At 42.2% G+C, this 20,620-nt stretch overlaps 1 protein-coding gene across 1 annotated transcript in view; it reads right to left on the bottom strand.

Annotated features, from left to right (window-relative positions):
• Positions 1-20,277, bottom strand: part of LOC143172131 (soluble lamin-associated protein of 75 kDa-like) — a 30,690-nt gene extending 10,413 nt beyond the window's left edge. Inside the window, exons 1-6 of the mRNA XM_076361384.1 lie at positions 20,227-20,277; positions 10,339-10,476; positions 8,762-8,861; positions 6,494-6,579; positions 4,927-5,098; positions 1,089-1,268 (exon numbers count right to left, since the gene is read on the bottom strand). Of these exons, the coding sequence (XP_076217499.1) occupies positions 1,089-1,268; positions 4,927-5,098; positions 6,494-6,579; positions 8,762-8,861; positions 10,339-10,476 (676 nt within the window). The 5' untranslated portion in view covers positions 20,227-20,277. The remainder of the gene's footprint in view (positions 1-1,088; positions 1,269-4,926; positions 5,099-6,493; positions 6,580-8,761; positions 8,862-10,338; positions 10,477-20,226) is intronic.
• Positions 20,278-20,620: the final 343 nt, after the last annotated feature.

Here is a 20,620-nt window from a genome sequence, read left to right as displayed (position 1 = left end):
CTCTGCCAATCACAAGACCCAACCAGGATGGAAGGGCTCTTAGACAGAGGATGTAGTCAAGTGTTATTATAGGCACTTGTAAAAAGCACTCTTTGGGAACATGAACACATTGCTATTGCATGGTTTATCATGCACTCACTGTTCACTTTTGGAATGTTTTCTTCTCTGCTGTCCCTCCACCTCTTTCCTCTCAATACACATACTAAACATCCATGTGGAGAGGAATGTTATTCTGTAGTAGCTACCAGGAAAACTACCATTTTTCACCTGATTCACTACTGATGCATAATCTCAGTGGACAAGATTCCTGCCGTATCATTCCTTGGCCAGGGAAATGGATAGTCATTAAATTCTGCTCAAGACAGTTTGCTGGTTGAAGCCTAACAAACCAGGTCTAGACAGATCCAACAGCAGACAGTGGTACTTGGAAAAGCAGAAAATTTCCAGTGCCTAAGTAAGAAGGCCAGATGAAAATGTTAATAGAAGAAAGCCTGACAGATGGCCCGAGAGTAGGCCTTGCGAAACTGGACAAAGGAAATGCTTCTTGCCTGAACACAGTCCCAAGCAACATTGTTTCCAAAATGTGTGTCATTTCCTAGCTGACATAACCCTCTTGGGTTGTTAATGGAAGAGCCATAAGTGTTTTCCTTGTACATTAGAACTGTGCTTTCTTATACCCAAGTTAAAACATAGCCTAATATGTCCACTTGACATACATGAAAGCATGAATTAAATGACCTTGTGAGGCTTAGGAGTGAGCAAGAAAAAGGTGCTACAAAGAAGATATACGTTAGGAGATCATACACAGAAACACCTCAGCCCACTCTGGAGGCTTGGGGGGGGGAACATAGTGGTAAACTGCACAGTAGCAGAAAGCCAACAGAGATCCAATAATCTAACTTCACACAGAGGATTAAAATCTAATCAGGAAATACTTCACCGTCTTCAACAAATCAGGATTTTTAACCTTCACTGAAGAGCAGGACATTTAAAACAAAAACTGAGGATGCAGCCACAAACATGGAGCACTCATTTGGACATGTAAAGAAAGCACAAAGAAGATCAGAAGAATAAATCAAAGAGCTTGCCTATGTACATGAAGGATGACAGTGGGTATCGAAGGCCAAGAGTGTCTTCAGTAAAGGAATCCACAAAGTCTTCCAACATAATTAGCCCAAAGTCTTTCCCACGATGTTTCTTTCTTACAAACATTGTGTCTAGCACAGGCAGCTGATAACTCTGAGTAAGAGAAGAGCTACAAATACTTCCTGAAATAATAGGGGGGGAATCCATCAGTACTTCAGCATTGACATGTTGCCGCATGGATTTTAGCATATTCAAATAAAGACCTTTATAATTTATAAAAATTATATCAAACTACATAATAAGTCATATAATATATAAAGTTATAAAAGTAATTTATAATATTCATTAAAAATAAATAATTGCTATCAGACATTTATTGGCTCTTTGGGCAGGCTTCATAATGTTGCCAAGATATATCATAGATTAATATGTTAGAAAGAGTCTGCTAAAGCAGTCCAGTAGTACCAGAAAAGAATAGCAGAGATAGAGAGGAAAGGCTTACTTTGAAATCTCACTATACAATTCCATAGGAAAACCATACTAAAAATGAAGCTGAAAAAGGGAGGAGGGAAAAGGAGACAATACAATTCTTGAATTGCACTTTTATGTAGATTATATAACTCCTCAGGACAAATATGAAGACTACAATTCAGCTCTTGTTTAAGGATTGAAACAATAATTCCAATTTTTTAAATGAAACCACAAAAAAATCCTAGGATGCTTTACATTGAAATTCCCCCATAAATAATACATTATCCATAATTAAATGAAGATGAAACAGACTGTCACAACACATATGTACTTCAGCATCAGAGGATTCAAAGGGTAGCTATGGACTCAGTGGTGACAAAGTGATGTCATATAATGGCATTAAGATAGCATGTCAACTATCCAATCCATTTTCAGGCCCTCATTTTGTCAGTCAGTGTGAATAATGTAAAAAAAAAAACAAACCCACAAAAAAACCCATTAGCCCTTTCCTCTAACGAGGCCAAAGAGAAGTATACAGTCATCTATACAACATAGTTTGTGTTTGCAACCTTTTACTTTTGAGACCAATGAACATACTTATCTGCATTTTTCAAGGAAGGAAAATGTGGGCAGAGAGGTTACATTACTTGGGTACCCTTTGGGATACCAGTCAAGCTCCACCACTCTTTCCTAACCATCTGTATCCAGAGTTGTCTTTCTCCACGTGGGCTACTCATTTGGAGAATACATCACACAATCAAACGAGTGAAATATTGATAATGCCTTCAGTGTTTGCTAACTCAGGACAAGTAAATGGGAGAGCATCATGAAAACTATAACAAATGAGCATGAGTATAGCAAAACTTCAGTGCCACATAAACAAGCGTCCCCATTCTAGACTAAAAATAGAACCACTACTCCAATTTCCAGCTTTATAAGGCCACAACAAAAATGATTGCAATGCAAATAATACTTGACCTCGGTGACGGGGAAGGTTATAGAGCAGATCATCTTAAGTGCCATCACATGGCACGTACAGGACACCCAGGTGATCAGGCCCAGTCAGCATGGGTTTATGAAAGGCAGGTCCTGCTTGACTAACCTGATCTCCTTCTATGACAAGGTGACCCGCTTAGTGGACGAGGGAAAGGCTGTGGATGTTGTCTACCTGGACTTTAGTAAAGCCTTTGACACCGTTTCCCACAGCATTCTCCTGGAGAAACTGGCTGCTCATGACTTGGACGGGCATATGCTTCGCTGGGTGAAAAACTGGCTGGATGGCCGGGCCCAAAGAGTTGTGGTGAAGGGAGTTAAATCCAGTTGGCGGCCGGTCACAAGTGGTGTTCCCCAGGGCTCAGTATTGGGGCCAGTTCTGTTTAATATCTTTATCAATGATCTGGACGAGGGGATCGAGTGCACCCTCAGTAAGTTTGCAGGCGACACCAAGTTGGGTGGGAGTGTTGATCTGCTTGAGGGTAGGAAAGCTCTGCAGAGGGATCTGGACAGGCTGGATCGATGGGCCAAGGCCAATTGTATGAGGTTCAACAAGGCCAAGTGCCGGGTCCTGCACTTGGGTCACAACAACCCCATGCAGCGCTACAGGCTTGGGGAAGAGTAGCTGGAAAGTTACCCGGCAGAAAAGGACCTGGGGGTGTTGGTCGACAGCTGGCTGAATATGAGCCGGCAGTGTGCCCAGGTGGCCAAGAAGGCCAATGGCGTCCTGGCTTGTATCAGAAATAGTGTGGCCAGCAGGACTAGGGAAGTGATTGTCCCTTTGTACTCGAGACTGGTGAGGCCGTCCCTCGAATACTGTGTTCAGTTTTGGGCCCCTCACTACAAGAAAGACATTGAGGTGCTAGAGCGCGTCCAGAGAAGGGCAACGAGGCTGGTGAAGGGTCTGGAGAACAAGTCTTATGAGGAGCGGCTGAGGGAACTGGGGTTGTTTAGCCTGGAGAAAAGGAGGCTGAGGGGAGACCTCATCGCTCTCTACAACTACCTGAAAGGAGGTTGTAGCGAGGTGGGCGTCGGTCTCTTCTCCCAAGTAACAAGTGATAGGACGAGAGGAAATGGCCTCAAGTTGCGCCAGGGGAGGTTTAGATTGGACATGAGGAAAAATTTCTTCACCGAAAGGGTTATCAAGCATTGGAACAGGCTGCCCAGGGAAGTGGTTGAGTCACCGTCCCTGGAGGTATTTAAAAGACGTGTAGATGTGGCACTTAGGGACATGGTTTAGTGGTGGACTTTAGGTTAATGGTTGGACTCGATGATCTTAAAGGTCTTTTCCAACCTAAATGATTCTATGATTCTATGATTGTGAACACCATGCTACAGCATTTTTTTACATTAAAAAGAATACTGAGAATTATACAAATTATGTAATGCATCATTTCTTAAAAAAGAAAAATCCACAAAAAGATAACAAAGACAATCAGAACAAATTAGCTGGTTGCTTTCCTATCTTGATTGCCAGACCCGAATAGGTCAGTGATCCAGACAGTTTATTACTGTATTTTTAACAGTTTGCAAAGGCATATATGTATGTCAGATGGGGGAAGTCTCCAGCGAGCCTCCTGTACCATCATTAATCCTGAATTCATTAACCCCCTCTAGAGATAAAACAAAAATGACAGATCGTTTCTTCTTGATCCAAAAGTTGATATTCTACAAAGTGCTATCAACGTGCTAAAGAGCCTACTCAAATACCAAATTTTATTCAGCAAAAATTGAAAAACACAATTAAGTCCAAAATAACTAAAGGGAAATTATAATGTTTTAGAAAAACAATAGAAAATCTGTACCATTAATGACATAAACCTGCTAGCTAAACTGTAATCTCTGAGGGAATGCATGTGTGGAAGGAAAGGGAATCTCTTTTTGTTACCACCATGTATAGCTGAATCTTGCCTGTGAGCAAAGTTTCTCTGTTGTAATGCTATAAAATGTTTAAGTGATAATGACATCTGATTCTACAATCATTTCAGATAAACAGGAGCTCTGCATTCTGGAGCTAGGTCAAAAAAAAAAAAACCACCAACAACCCAAAAACCAAGCATAGCCCAATCTAACAGTAAACAATTGTTCTACAGAAAAAAGAAGAAAAAAAAAAAGCTTTCAGATATACCTCATTTCTACAATTTTAAATCTATTTTGTAGAATATGAAGAAATCTAAAAACTTTCTTAGATTACTAAAGGACATAAGCATTTAAGCTAGAAATTTTAACTGCAGTCTGACTTCTTATGAATTCAAGAAAACACCAACTCACTAGGCTTGCAAGGCTTGTAAAGTCTACTAAACAATATTCTTCAAATAAGCTCCCTATCTCCCCCCTTCTACCCCCCTCAAATCCCACAATACACAAGTGTTTTACCTGTAGGTTTAACAGAATAGAACCCAATAGCCTCTCCTTTTTTCCACATAATCTTAGCATAGTCGTTGCTACCGTGACAGAGAAATGGGACCTCATTTCTTTCTATTTCTTGTTTCCGATAGATAATTCGATTCAGAACATAGAGAACCACCCTCTCTCCAACAGACTTCACCTAAGGAAACACAGAAAAACATTTTAGAAGAGTGGTCAGTTTAGTTGATACTCACACATCAGGGACCTTATTTTTCAAAGTCGCCAGCTAACACAGCTGTAGACAGAGTCAAGAGAAGCTGTAAGCGCTAAAGCAGGATGAAGCTCTGGGGTTTGCTTGAGGCCTAGGAGATGCTCTGAAGCCATAGCAATAGGTTAAGTATAAAGCACTACCATAGACAGAGGATATTTCATGACTTCAATGTCACTCTCAACCCAATGGGTAAAAGCTGAGAAAAGTGCTGGGAGTGGGGTAGTGGGGGAAATGTTTTGATTTTAACTCAAAACTATTTTTGGATTTAAGAAACATTCGCCACATACAATAGCAGTATGCCAGTCTCAGATTTCTCAGGCTAGCAGGTAATTAGAGTCCTACAAAGAAGAAATTATGAGCCTCACGGGGTAGCAGGACTTGGCACACTCAATCACTGCTGATAGAGTGGCAAGACAACAGGACATGATGCAGTGGAAGAACTAGTTACAACAGTTTCTGTGGCATGAAACAAGGAATTCAATATCCTTTTCTCTGTTCTGCAGGGTTCCTTTTACATATGAAATTTAAGTTCACCACTATCCTACCCACTGTGAAGGAAGAATGGAGAAACCATCTTCCCTTCCCAATGCCCAAAGTCTCAGCTACCCTACCTGTAAAAGATTCAGCTTTCCTGATTTACTCACCATCCTACCATTATGAAGCACACGGAAAACAAGGCTACATACCAAATTCTCTAGAGTAAATTTAAATACAAAAATCAAAGATGAGTGCCCAGATATGAATTACACTCCTGGAAAAATACAGGTTTCCAGTTCTGGAAGAAACCAAAACTCCATACTACATAGGTGTCAGTAATGGTAACACAGCTCAATGATGAGCAATAAAGCAGATACCAGGCAACTTACTTTCCCAAACCTCATGTATCACCACTGCAGGCCACCAGCTCCAACTTACCTCTATCAAACAGGTTCCTTTCAATATTTTTAGCTTACTAGTCTCCTGATAACACCGATAGGTACTGCTATGATAGAATGCGCCACTCTACTAAGATGTTTCAATACAATCAGACATACTATGTTCTAAAGAGTAAGGAAAAAACTCTTCTTAACATCATTAACATCTAAATACCTTGCATATGAAGCTACTGTACAAGAGTCCCTCTTTCTCTAGACAATATCTTCACAACCCTTCCCCCAGTACCTATTTCCTCTATTCCCATTGACCTTGCTTTTGACATGAGACAGCTAACTCATTTCTGAATGAAATTAAAACATGTAACTTCCACACACTAGCTATTTGCCATTACTTGCCATTATCTTGAAGGATAAGAATAATTGCTAGGTGAATGTTGGAGCACTTTACCTGCTGAAGCCCCTCTCTAGAAGGGACAGATGTTCTCACAATGTCATCAATTGACCACCACTGGTCAGCAAGATACAGGGCTACAGCTTGAAAGAAACAAGGGGAAATAAAAAGTTAGTGATTCTTACCATTCCAAAAAGAAACATATTCATTAAAGCTGCTAAACAATTAGGAATAACACTGTAGTAACCAAGTTAAGCATCTTCTAGTTGGCACTATATTAATGCAGCTCTTACTACCTTAGCACAACATATGTGGTGCTATACACACCCCCCCCCATATGCAACGCTGTATTGGGTTTGCGTGGCAAGGTTTTGGTAGCGGGGGGGTTACAGGGGTGGCTTCTGTGAGAAGCTGCTAGAAGCTTCCCCTGTGTCCGATACAGCCAGTGCCAGCTGGCTCCAAGATGGACCCGCCGCTGGCCAAAGCTGAGCCAATCAGCAATGGTGGTAGCGCCTCTGTGATAACATATTTAAGAAGGGGAAAAAACTGCTGAGCAAGAGCATCTGGGAGAGAGAGGAGTGAGAATATGTGAGAGAAACAACTCTGCAGACACCAAAGTCAGTGAAGAAGGAGGGGGAGGAGGTGCTCCAGGTGCCGGAGCAGAGATTCCCTTGCAGTCCATGGTGAAGACCATGGTGACGCAGGTTGTTCCCCTGCAGTCCATGGAGGTTAAAGGTGGAGCAGATATCCACCTGCAGCCCGTGGAGGACCCCAGGCCGGAGCAGGTGGATGTGTCTGAAGGAGACTGTGACCCCATGGGAAGCCCATGCTGGAGCAGGCTCCTGGCAGGACCTGTGACCCCATGGAGAGAGGAGCCCATGCTGGAGCAGGTCTTCTGGCAGGACTTGTGACCCTGCGGGGGACCCACGCTGGAGCAGTCTGTTCCTGAAGGACTGCACCCCGTGGAAAGGACCCACGCTGGAGCAGTTCGTGAAGAACTGCAGCCCGTGGGAAGGACCCACGTCAGAGAAGGTTGTGGAGAACTGTCTCCTGCGGGAGGGACTCCACACTGGAGCAGGGGAAGAGTGTGAGGAGGAAGGAGCAGCAGAGACAATGTGTGATGAACTGACTGCAACCCCCATTCCCCGTCCCCCTGCGCCGCTCGGGGGGAGGAGGTAGAGAAAATCGGGTGTGAGGTTGAGCCCAGGAAGAAGGGAGGGGTGGGGGGAAGGTGTTTTAAGATTTAGTTTTATTTCTCATTACCCTACTCTGATTTGATTGGCAATAAATTAAATTAATTTCCCCAAGTTGAGTCTGTTTTGCCTGTGACGGTAATTGGTGAGTGATCGCCCTGTCCTTATCTCAACCCACAACCCTTTCATCATATTTTTCTCCCCCTGTCCAGTTGAGGAGGGGGAGTGATAGAGCAGTTTGGTGGGCACCTGGCGGCTAACCAAGGTCAACCCTCCACAAACGCTTCCTGGTCCAAAACTTGTTTGAAAACTGAGAACAATAAAGCAAAATGCAGATTTTATGCAGCATGACATACAGGAACTATGTCACTGTGCTCTAACACCTCTTTTCGCTAAAAACTGGACCTGCCAAGAGGAGTCTCATTCATACATGTATTTTAGTTTTGGGTTGTTAATGGATATTGATATTGAAACTGTGCAAGTTTTAGGGAGCCAGATGAATGTAAAAAGGCTGATGGCCATGTGATTAGCAATCAGGAAGAGTTTGATCCACGGGCATTTGTGGCAAATTTAGCAATCATATACATGGCATTATATGGAAAGAGAAGGAAACATGAAGGACTGGAAAGGAAGGGAGAAAGGGAGGAAAAAACCCAAAAAAACCAGTAAGATGTCACCTTGGCCAGAGCTATGTTAGGACCTGAAGGTAAAGACAAATTTACACTTGATGCTGATCAATCACTGCTAATAAAGAGCATCTAAATTCATGGGCAAATAAATAGATTCTACGAATGCTCAATAAATTCCTTTTGGAGAGGTGAGGTGTACATAAAACGATCAAGAGACACATGTTGTACTTGGATTCAGATGAGCACCATGTTATTTTGCTACGTATCTTCTGAATTCAGTGGGTCCAGTTCTACTCTGATTAGCGAGCAAAGTTTTATCACTTGTGTATATGAATCCACAACAACAAGAATAGTATGAGAACAAGAAGGCAGCGAACAACACATGCAAAAGTGGCAAAGTTATGAGTTACACTAGCATGGAATGAGCAACGGCCTGGTTACATGTATTTGTCACAGAAAAAGAAACAGCAACACACACAGAGATTAGAATCTTAAAATGAAACCTGTGAGCGAGTCCTCTGGTGCAAACAAAGCAAGAACTTTGTGTGTCTGCTCTCCACCATAAAGAGGAACGAAGCCCACAGTTGACAAGCTAATAGGAATCTGAAACAAGAATGTATAATACTTCAATAGACTCTTGCTAATACAACATTAGTAAAATATACAGAGAATGTTTAGCAGGGTAAGCAAGACGAATGTTGAAAACCAAGTGCTTAACAGTTAACTAAAAGACAAGTATCAGATCTTGGCCCTTACTTTAGACGTTTTCTTCCTAAAGACAGACTACATTATAGAGAGCTCTGACTCTCAAGCTCTGGCAGATTTAGCTACAGCAATTTATACTGTTACAGCTCTCTGCTGTCAGCAGTTTGCATTTATGTGCACAACTGAAGTAAGGTGTGCAAAGAGCCAGCAGTACGATCACTTCAACTGCCCCAGCTACGCAAGCTGTCAAAGCTGACAGAAGAATGAGGCAGGCAGTCAGGCACAGAAACAAACTGGCACAGCAAAATTGCTGTTTGTTGCCATGAGCCCTAACATGCCAAGCTGGGAAGGTTGGATTCAAAAGGGTTTTCTTCCCTTAAATTGCACACATTTTAGAAATTCCAAATTTGTCTGCTTGACTTTCCCTCAGGAACAACGTGAGAAGGGTCAAATCAATCGACCTTTCAGGAGTTGAGGACCTTTGTGAAAATGCATTTTGATATTTAAATTCGCACATTTTCAATATTTAATTAATGCATAAAAACTAGACAGGCATTAATGGTGTGGTAAATAGACTTGCTTACCCAATTTAAGAAGATTATGATATGCTATGCCACAAACGATGTTAATACAGACAAATATTTAGGTATACAGCACCTGCAGAAATGCAGGAAAGTACTCAAGACTCTGCTTCTGCCAAGGAATCTGCAGCACTGACCTTTTGTTCCCACAGAGAATCCTCTCAGCTCACTTATTTTTCATTAAAGTTACACACCATTGCTTTTATTGGTACTAGTTCTATTAGAAATGCTCATCTAGACAGAACCAACATTGACTAACTTATCACTCAAGGGATAAGTGTTTAAAACAGGAAGTGTCACGGGCAGCCTCTAGTAGAACTCCCAACAACAGCAGGGAATATTTCAGATAAAAAGAAAAGAATCACTTCTAAAATTAGTGAAACTTGCTGATCAAGAATTGAATCCAACCATGAAGATCACTGAAGGACTGAGATAAAGAGAGCCAGTTAGCTTCAGTAAATCATGAACCACTTAGTTATGATGATAGATTTTTGTGACTATGTGAGTTAGTGTTTTTAGGAAAGAGTTTGACTCATCAGTTGAGATTTTAAGGTTGTTTTTTTTAAATTACTTAATGCATACAGATCCATTGTCTAGAAGCAGCAAATAGTCACTGACGCCCAAATTACAGAATGAAAAAAAAGTAGAGCTTAACACACAAACAGGAATTTGGAAAATATAAAAGTTTGCTAAAATAATGATGTAATTCAACAGTTATGGACTGGATATTTTAAATATTTTAAATCTACAAATATATCAAGAAAACTGGGACTAAGGTATTTGCTGGTTCTTACTTCACCGTGGTCTGGCAGGGACAAGAATTCAGGACAATTTGGATCCCCACACCGAAGGTCAGACAAGTAGTCCTCTGCAGAGCTCTCCAAGTCCTCATGACTGTAGCTGTTCAACATATCCACAGGGAATGCCATCATCTTGAGAAATAAGCAACATTATTACTACAGGTAGTTTGAGAGATATGATGCACAGTTTATCACATATTCCTACTAAACGTGTAACTAAGACTGTTGAACACTCCCCTCTGCTGCTCTCTAGAGCCCTCTATGTCCAAGCCAGAAAGGAGAAATGCTCCAGGCATTTAATTAGGATGGTGCCTATTAACACCCAGTCTGTAAAATGATACATGAACCCAGTCTGTGTTTATAAGCAGAAAAGGAAGGGTTTAGCCTATAGATCCCCCTAGACCCAAACGTGGCAGATTTCCAACTCACAACCCCCCTGTTTGCAGCACATTTACAATAGACCACGCTGCCTTGAGGTGGCAGGCTCAGTTATCTCCCTCCCAGCTGATGTTTTTGAAGCCACAGATTAAGCAAATAAAAAGTAAACAGCCCAAAAGATAACAACAGGAAGGAGGAGTTCATTTATTTTGGAGACTTTGCATTGAAATCCATCTCTGAAGAAACAGAAGCGTTGTTCAGAACTTCTCTCTACAACTGGCCAGTTAGTGTGCCTACCAGCTGGTTGTTTCCAATAGCATTTCAACTGTGAACAGGAGATGCTACAAGCTCGTTAAAAACAAGAGCCCACAATGGACTAAAGAGACACTTTAAGGAGGTGACAAGACAAAAACTAAAGCACTGAAGACCAACCATAGTGGCAATAGCTCCTTGAAAGCTCTTTGATTCAAATTCTCCTTGTCAAAGCAGTGTCAAGTTAAGATGAACAAGAGCTCCTGGAATCTACTGAGTGCTCTTCAGCTAAGGCTCTTCCAGGTCTATAGAACTATACACAGATACAGACCCCTCAGCCCCTTTCAAGCTACAGCCCAAACTGTATGGTAGCATGAGCTACCACAAGTTCATGAGTTCAATCTGTTCTGGAGGAACACTGGGATCACTTTAGGTTGGAAAAGTCCCATTCCGATCTACAGCAGAGCATGAGAGTAGTCTAACAGTTCAAAATGCAAGCATCTTCATTCTGAAAGGCAAAGTAACCTAGCAAAGACAAATCAAATGGCTGTCAACAGTAATAAATTAATACATTTACCTCTTAAAAAACACAACTGGTTTGTCAGTGTCTTTAAAAAATTAAAAATACAGATGGCTCCAATCTAGACAGTCTCTTGAGTAATGCATGAGAGAGAAAGAGTGAGAGAGAAAATAGCTTTTCAGTTTTCCTTGACAAGAGCATTACACATTTTTCTCCACAGAGGCAGCAGGAACATCACAGGTCTCTGCCATGCAGTCTGTCATGCCCCTTTTTTGTTGCTCTAAGCCTCCATGTGTTGCACAACTGTAAAACTGTCAGGTCAAATCCTTGTCATACATTGCAGGACCATGCTCTGCTCATGGGGTACCACTCCAATTGGTTAGCTAACAGTCAGGCTGACTGAGCACACGTAATGTAGCCTTAAGCAACCAAGCTCATCATGACCATTTGTACAAAAAACATATTAGAAGTGTGTGTGTGTTTGGAGGGAGGGAAATTAAAGTTATTTTATTTTTTTAAATGAGGCAAATTATGCTTTTCATGTTTTAACTGAAAGAAAATAAATCTTACACCCTTCATAACCATATCATTTCGCATAATAGGATTAAAGATTGTATGTAATAAACTCACATGAGCAACAGTTGCTTTAATGTGGAATTGTATCACTTTCCCCCTTCTCAACGTTATGCAAGCTACTATGCGAGAAATGGCACATCCTTTTTTAGGAACAGCTGCAGCACCAGAAGATAACAGAGATCAATTCAAGGAACACCAACAAAACCCACATTTAACAGGATGAGTGAACACATTCCTGTGCAACTGAGGCAGTTCCTTATTCGCAAAATCTTTATTACTGTAAGCATTAAGATAGAAAAAAATATTTTTTTTTAAACAGAGAATAAATGGACAATGTTGGAAATTGATTTAATTTTAAATTTTAGCTGCAACCCTTATTTCATCTTAGAAGTGCATGAAGGAGAGATGCACAGTCCATGCAGCTTCCAGGCCGTGCGAGGATTTTGGCAGGCTCTTAGAATCGAGAGATCTGTTCGCCCCCCTGCAGACCTTCAATACTGAGTAGCACGAAATAACAGAAAGATAAGAAGCCAAAAGCTATATTGTTTCTTACAGCATGTCACAGGACTTAAACACAGCTTGGGGTGCCTTTATCTTAGGGGAACTGAAGCCTAAGTGGTTAGGCTGCCAGCCAAGGATTTAGAGGCATCAGGATGAATTTCCAGCTCTAGCACAGACTGTTGAGGGAATTACACCACCGGCCAGAAATTATGCCACCGTCAACACCCTTGGCCCATGTTGAGGGAATTACGCCACCTGCAGGAATTATGCCACCGTCAACAGGGCTCGGCCCTAGGTTCCTGCTCGAAGAACATGACTCGCCAATCCACTGAGTAAATAAGTGGTTTATTTATCCGACATGCAGAGCAGCTCGAGCTGGGTGCCTCCGAAGAGGGACCCCGAACAAAGAAATCCCTGGGCAATTATACCCTTGCAATCTAAGTTCCCCACCCCTCATGCGACAGTTCGGACCAATAGTAATATTAGGGTCTGGGGTCTTCCTGTTCTTCATTGGGTCCCTTCATTGTCTCTAGGCAGGCCGTTTCTTCTCTTATCTCTAAGGTTGCTGCGTCAGCTGATGATTGTAGCGGCCTTCCTTGGTTCCTTATCTTCCAGCTCGAACCGGCTCTAGGGCCTTCTTTTACTTAACTAGGTAAAAGTTCAGCATATCTGGGTGAAAGTTCACAGCTTGCGGCCTAAGGCTTCAGCAAATTTAGCTACTAATGCTAAGCAAGTTATGTTAAGCAAGTTCTATATTAGTATACCAAATCGCACAACACAGACATGTTACTTGATCTGCTTGAACTCCTCATCTATAAAATGGGAATAATCATTATCTCAGAGAGGTCAGTATGAGAAATACTTTACCGAGATCATGAGATACTCAAACACAAATTGTATCAAAACTTTACAAGTACTGGAAGTAGACAATTACTTACACAGCACGACTTAATTGCACAGCTCATTTTCCTTTAAAAATCACAAACAATCCACCAAGGACCTTTCAACATAACTGGCTGTCCTGGTTTCAGCTGGGACAGAGTTAATTTTCTTCCTAGTAGCTGGTATAGTGCTGTGGTTTGGATTTAGGATGAGAATAATGTTGATAACACACCGATGTTGTAGTTGTTGCTAAGTAGTGCTTACACTAGTCAAGGACTTTTCAGCTTCCCATGCTCTACCGACTGAGAAGGCTGGAGGCTGGGAGGGGGCACAGCCAGGACAGCTGACCCCAACTGGCCAAAGGGACATTCCATACCATGTGACGTCACGCTCAGTACATAAACTGGGGTAAAGCTGGCCGGGGGGGCCGCTGCTTGGGGACTGGCTGGGCATCGGTCGGCGGGTGGTGAGCAATTGCATTGTGCATCACTTGCTTTGTATATTATTCTTATTATTATTACTATTATTATTGTATTTTATTTCAATTATTAAATTGCTTTTATCTCAACCCATGAGTTTTCTCACTTTTACTCTTCCGATTCTCTCCCCCATCCCACTGGGGTCGGGGGGAGTGAGCAAGTGGCTGTGTGGTGCTCAGTTGCCGACTGAGGTTAAACCACGACACTGGCACAGATAAACGTTCATGGTATAACAAATATGTGCAAAACTAAATCAACAGCTACATAGCAGGCGATCAATCTTTAGATTTAAATTTGTGTTTAAAAAAAAAATAAATAAATTTAAGTAGTTTTCATTAAAATTTGAAGTTATGAGAACAGACACCAGGGTGCTCAAGCTATGACCTGCAGAACATTTCTGCTAAACCAGGACAACTAATCCAGCCCCAGCCCTGAGGACATACACAGCAGGTCTAGTCCTGTGATAAAGTACTGGCCTACTCTGACAAAAAGTAAACCGTAGTAGTGCCTGACCAAAGGTTTAATCTATTTAAACAAGTGCTGAAGTACTGGATCACAGAACTCCTCAAGGACTGCCATGCATTTCTTATGAATCATCATGCACCTTGAACCAAGTTCTATCTTAAAATTACAATCCTACCATGATCTCCCAGACTACCTACACTTGGGGTAGCATTGTAAGAAGAGACTTAAATTACAAACTAAGTATATATCTCCATATATACCCTAGCTGCTGATGTTACAGAGAAAACCAAGCCACAGGACTCTGGAAGTCCCAAGCTATGCTCCAGAAACAGATCTGATGATGTGCCGAACCAGCAATCATCTTCTCAATCAGAGCAGCAGGAACATCATTTCTGTTTTGCTCTGTTAGTTTTCCACCTTGCAACATCCAATTGCTGGTTTGGTGAAAGCTGTGAAACCACATAAAAGTTGGAAGAAAAATAATTTTTTTTAAAAAGTAGTATTTTTAGCTTTCTAGCTTCAACTAAGCTTCAACATGACATCTGCCACTTCTAAAATTGTGAAAATTGTTTATGTAAAAGTCCTGTTCCCAGAACAAAGGAAGAATAAAACATCAAAAGAATATTTAATTGCTCAGAGCCCTCAAGAATCTCTTCAGACATCAATTGACTTACATCCCTCTTCTCCAAGCTTTCCAATGGGACCACACAAACAGGTAGCATCTCAGGGCACAGAGTCTTCCCCAAAATTAATCACTTCTCCCTGCTGTCCATACCTATTGCCATCAAAACCAGTATTTAGCAAACTCCTCAGCAGACACAGCACATTCCTGAGCAGCTCTGTGTTTGCCTTTGCTTTCAGCAGTCTCGTACTTGCAGATGGTTCATTTTTGTTCCCCACAATTGTCTGGGTATAACCACTGCTGTTTTAGTTCAACCTATCACAGCTTCACTATAAAAAACATTCGTTAACATGCATTCACTAGCTATCAGTGAACATGTTACCACAGGACTGAAGTTCTACGTCTGAGAATGCTAGCAAGAATGTCTCTAATAGCAGAAAGGAATTCACATACAACCTCCTCCCTGGTGTCATCCTGTCCTTATCTCCATCATCAACCATCCTGACATCCATCCAAGAACTTACATGCTTCTGTGAATATACTGCATTTCCCCTGCTTCGCACTGTAATACATGTTTGTGCACTTCAAACTTCTAAGCTATACCTCTTAGTACCCAGGCTATCCTGTCCTGGATGTACTTGAATTTTTGAAAAAATGCCTTAAAAGCTTCAATAACTTATTTTCTCTAGAAATACAGATGTTACTTGCTTGTTAGGGGTGGGTTTAGAACAAAGATAAGCAAGTTAATCATACCTCTGAACATATCACCATACCGTACTGTATAAATTACTGGAACAGTATCAGCACTGCTAACTCATGATATTAATCCTAAATTAGTATTCAGCTTTAAGCCTCAGTCGCAGGAATCAGGTTGTTACCTCCTGCTTCTTCAGAAAACTCATTTCCGCAGCTTCAGAGTAAAGGTTGACAGCATAAACTCTCAATGCTACAGTATCAAAAGAAATAAAATACTCCAACATTTTAAAATCCTTTAAGTTGTCTGTGCTGCACTGGAATAACATTTACGTTGCTATTGTTAACATCCCCAACTATTTTATTATTATCAACTCACAAATCATTCAAATTCCCCAAAATGATGAATTTTCCTGGTTAATTCTACAACAGCTGTGAGAAATGCTATTCAAGCTAGAAAGCCTTTATATTTGCAGCATTTGCTACCTGCAAAAGAGCTAGATAAAAGATTGGTCTTCTAGCAGTACATTTGCTAACCTAAACACATTTCACATTTTTACATCTGGTGTATGAGAAGTATAAAATCAGTTATGATTAATGCAGCATTCCATACCATTCGAAGTTCATCGATATTCAGTGCTTGGGAAAGGCCAGTGCAGCAGCAGGCTCACAACCACCACTATGTTAGAACTTCTGAACAAGGTGTATTCTTCTAGCACTGCCTCAGGGGCTACTGATTCGACGGAGACCACACCTTTACCGATTATTCTTCCTCTTCAGCGATTCCACAGAATTAAAGAAACCTATTTAACCACCCTTACTTTACATGTTTTGATGAAGCCTAGAAGAAAGGGTAACAGTGAATTCAATTCACCCTGGCCCATAAACAAGCTCTAACCATAAGCAGAAGAGACACTGCCACTGGGAATACGCAGGTCCTCTGTTCTACAGTAATGATAAAATCATAGGATAGTATTTTACTACAAAAATAAAGTACAGGGCCAAGAGAGGAACAACCCATATTTGAAAACAAATCAAAAATCTAAAATGCTATTTTTGAATAGCTGTACAACAAAGAGTTCAGCACACAACTCAGACAAATCCATCTTGCTAGATCTGCAACTCAGGGAATCATTTAAGTATATATAGATATATCATTTAGAACATTGGTAGATTTTTCCAGTTAACTTTGAAAACAAAGAGAGAGATATGTTAGTCCTGACTATTCTCACTAAAATTAGAGAGATTTTAGGGAAGATTTGAAAGCTCATCACTCTTTTGAGGAAGGATCCTTTTACATATTTTAGGGAGATATTTAAAAGCTTCTTTGAAATCTCAGGCTCACTGGAGAACACCAACTAAATTTATAATGATTAAATAAATACATGCTGTCACATCCCATTGTTCAAAATAAAAAAAGTCAGCAATAGCAAACAAAACTGCAAGAATGCCAGAGAAGAGCTATCAAGACACTGCATATGCCATTTCAGTCATATTTAAAACAATGCAGTAGGGGAAACACATTAAAGCAGGCTTTTCTACTCAGGATTGTTTAATCCATACTGAAACAGCTGGAAGCAGAAGTTTGGGAGGAGGGTTGAATTTTGCCTGATTATTTTTTTTAAACCCATTTCTATTGTATGAAATGTTTTTTGGTTGTTTTGGTTGTTTTTAAACAGTTTACGAAATGATTATCCAAGAGTCATTCACTGATGAAAACAGTTCCAAAGAAAAGCATGCACCTCTACCATAGCTGCCCCAAACTTTACATTTCACAGATCAAAGGATGACTAAGGCTTTCTGGAATGTATAGCTGATACAATTTGATGACTAGATTACAACCTTGTGGGGCTGGAGGAAGGTATTTATCTGTGAGGAAATGAGAAGCTAGTAACTTGAATACAGAAATATTTAAGGAATAGCAATGTGAAAATAAGCATAAGTACACTTCACTTCAGCTCTAATAATACTATTTGTATTTGAAGTTTATAAATGTAATTGGTAACACCTTTAAATGATTACTACTACTTGATATTCATTGATTGGTATGAGATATTGATAAACCAAGCCTTATTATACCTAAGAACATAAGCAAGTAAAGGGCTCTTCTACTCTGATGAGTTTCTCTAATACCACCGAATTCCATGTTCTTCTCTTAGTGATTTTGTATCAAACATTTCCATTTTTCACATTTAAAAATAAAAACAAAAGCATTATTAAATGTCAGCCTTAACACTGAAGTGAACTCCATCTGTCTTTCACTGGCAAAGATTCTGTACTGTAATAGGTGTGCAATTACAACTATTTAAACCAACCTGCACAGATAGGATGTTTGGATAAGTAAGGAGAGTTTTAAGTTTGTTCTGAGTTGTGTTATTTTTGCAATACTAATAAGAGCAAAAAAAAAAAATCTATTTTTAATTATTAAAGTGAAGAGATGTTATCTATCTTAATATGCATACAGAAGAAATTAAGAGTATTTTACAAGTAATTTGTCAGAGTAATGCTTCTTTGTAAAGGAGCTAGGTTACGAAACACTCCAAAAAGACTTGGTACTGTGTGTCTTGATCATGCATTGCTGGAGATAGTTCATTGGAAAAGTACAGTAGAATCCCATTTTAATTACTCATCTTCCACAACAGTAAAGAAGGCACTGTAAAACATTTGCTTCAGCACAGAGCAGATGCTAAATAATATCAGATTGGGGAAAGGGGAATGGGGAAGCAACTTAAACACCAGTCTGCTATATCAGAGTCCCCAGCAGCTTTTCATTCATAAAATAGTGTTGAAATTGATATGATCACTGAGGTTAATAACACCTGAATTTAAACGTTTATAGTATAAACATCTCTCTGCCCTGATGTTTTCCTCTAAGAAATAGGTGCTAAAATGTTTTCTTACTAGCCACCATTAAGACAAGAAGTGAGAAGTTCTTCAATATTTAAATCAAGCAGAGGTCAATTAAACAACAAGAAAGGTGCTGGTGTGGTTAAGGAAACAGAGAGAAGATGCATTCAGTTCCCATAGGAAGAGTTTTGAGGGGAGGAAAGACCACAATCACTCTGATCTGCAGCAATCTTTTATAGGTCCTCCAGTGAAGCAGCGCTGATTTTATTATACTGATCACTCTGCCATAATACTTATTCCCCTTAAAAACTGGTGGGTTATATACCAGACTATGACCAATGGCGTGGCCCAACACACAAAACAAGTATCTGAACTTAAGCAGGAAGGAGAAAAAGTTCCCTCCTCTCTCTTGCATGCACACACAGAAAACCAAGTATCAGCTGGACAGTTTCTACACCAAAGGGTAGTTTTCCAAATTTCTCATTATTAATACTGAAAACACCACAGCCCAAAACAGCTTAAAGATCACTCTTTAATTGTTTCCTCTAAATAGGACATTAATATGTATCTAAAACCAGTGAGTTAGTATATTTTGTTTTCCATTAATGCTAGTAAAACCTTTTGCTCTAGCTCCCAAAGTAATCCACTTTCTCAGGCTGGATTTAACACTCCATAAGCAGAATAGCGATGCTACATCAATGGATATCTTAGGCAAAATGCTTCCCCTTGTTTTAAGAGGGAAGAATCAACCCTACCTCAAAATAAAATTTTTAAAAATCCACACATCATATAGGAAAACAGGAGTGTATGTGTCCATGTGTATTTTCACACATATGCACATACAGAGCCATCTTTTGTGGGAGGCACCTATTGCAGCATTGCAATTTTTATTTTCATATATATGCAAAAAGATATATGTATATATACTAGATCTTATATATGTGTGTGGCTATAATACGTAAATTGCAATGCTACAATAGATGCCTCCACAAAAGATGACTGGCCGTACCCAACACGGAGTGGCCTGGGCCAAAACGTGGCCGTTTTCCTGAAAACTCACACAAAACTTGGCACCACGCAAGCCCCGGCCCGCACCCCGCGGCGCCCGGGCTCCGCGCCGGGCGGAGGCCAGGCGAGGCAAGGGACGGCGGGCCCAGACGAGGGGAGGCCGGGCCGGGCCGCCCCCCGCCGCGGGAGGGCCTGGCTGGCCCCACCGTCCGCCCGAGCCCTGACAGAGCCGCATCTGCCCCCCTCCGCGGCCTCGGCGGCCCCCACGACGGCGGGCTCGGCGCGGCCGCGCCAGCCAGCCCGGCGCTGCGATGGCCGCGGAGGGCGGTGGAGGCCGGGCGCTGCCTCCAGGGAGGGAGCGCGGCACTCGCGGGAGGTGGCGGCGGGGGTGTAGGTGGACACCTGGCGCCGGGGCCTGCCGCGGCGGCGGGCGCGGACGAGGGGCCGCGGGGCAGCGGCCACTCTGGCCCGCCCACCTGCCTCCCGGTGGGCAGCACGCCCCGGGCCCACCGGCGCGGCAGGCCGGACCTGCCTCCATTACCCCGGCCGCAGCAGGCGGCCGCCGAGTCCTTCCACTCGCCTAGCCAGGCCCAGCTGGGCTGCGCGGAGAAGCGGGATGCTCCGGTAGGTTACCCCTCACATCCCCGCTGCCGCCTCACCTCAGCCGGCCAGGCAGCCTCCCGCGGCGGCGGCAGGAGTTCCCTGGCAGCGTTCACGGCGTTCTCCGGCTTCCCCCGGTCCTGCTGCCCGGCGCTTGATATCATCTCCCCCGGCGGCCTCCCCTCCCGCCCCTCGCCGCTGACGCACTCCCGCTGCTACACCTCGAGCCGCCGCCGCTCGCCCCGCGCCCCCCGACATGGCAGCTGCCGGTGTCCCCGCGCCATCGCCCCCCCACCATGGCGGCTCCTGTGGTACCACAGCCGTCGGCGGCAGTGGTGGTACCCGTGCCCCCCCACCACGGCGGCAGCGGTGGTGCTACCTGCGCCATCGCCTGCCATGGTGGCAGCCCTGGTATCTGTTCCATGGTCAGCCTCGGTGGCGGTGGTACCCACG

The sequence above is a fragment of the Aptenodytes patagonicus genome, chromosome W (genome assembly GCF_965638725.1).
Source record: "Aptenodytes patagonicus chromosome W, bAptPat1.pri.cur, whole genome shotgun sequence".
NCBI classification, from domain to species: Eukaryota; Metazoa; Chordata; class Aves; order Sphenisciformes; family Spheniscidae; genus Aptenodytes; species Aptenodytes patagonicus.
Note: the sequence above shows the minus strand (reverse complement) of the source record. Positions and strands in the feature narration are given on the sequence as shown.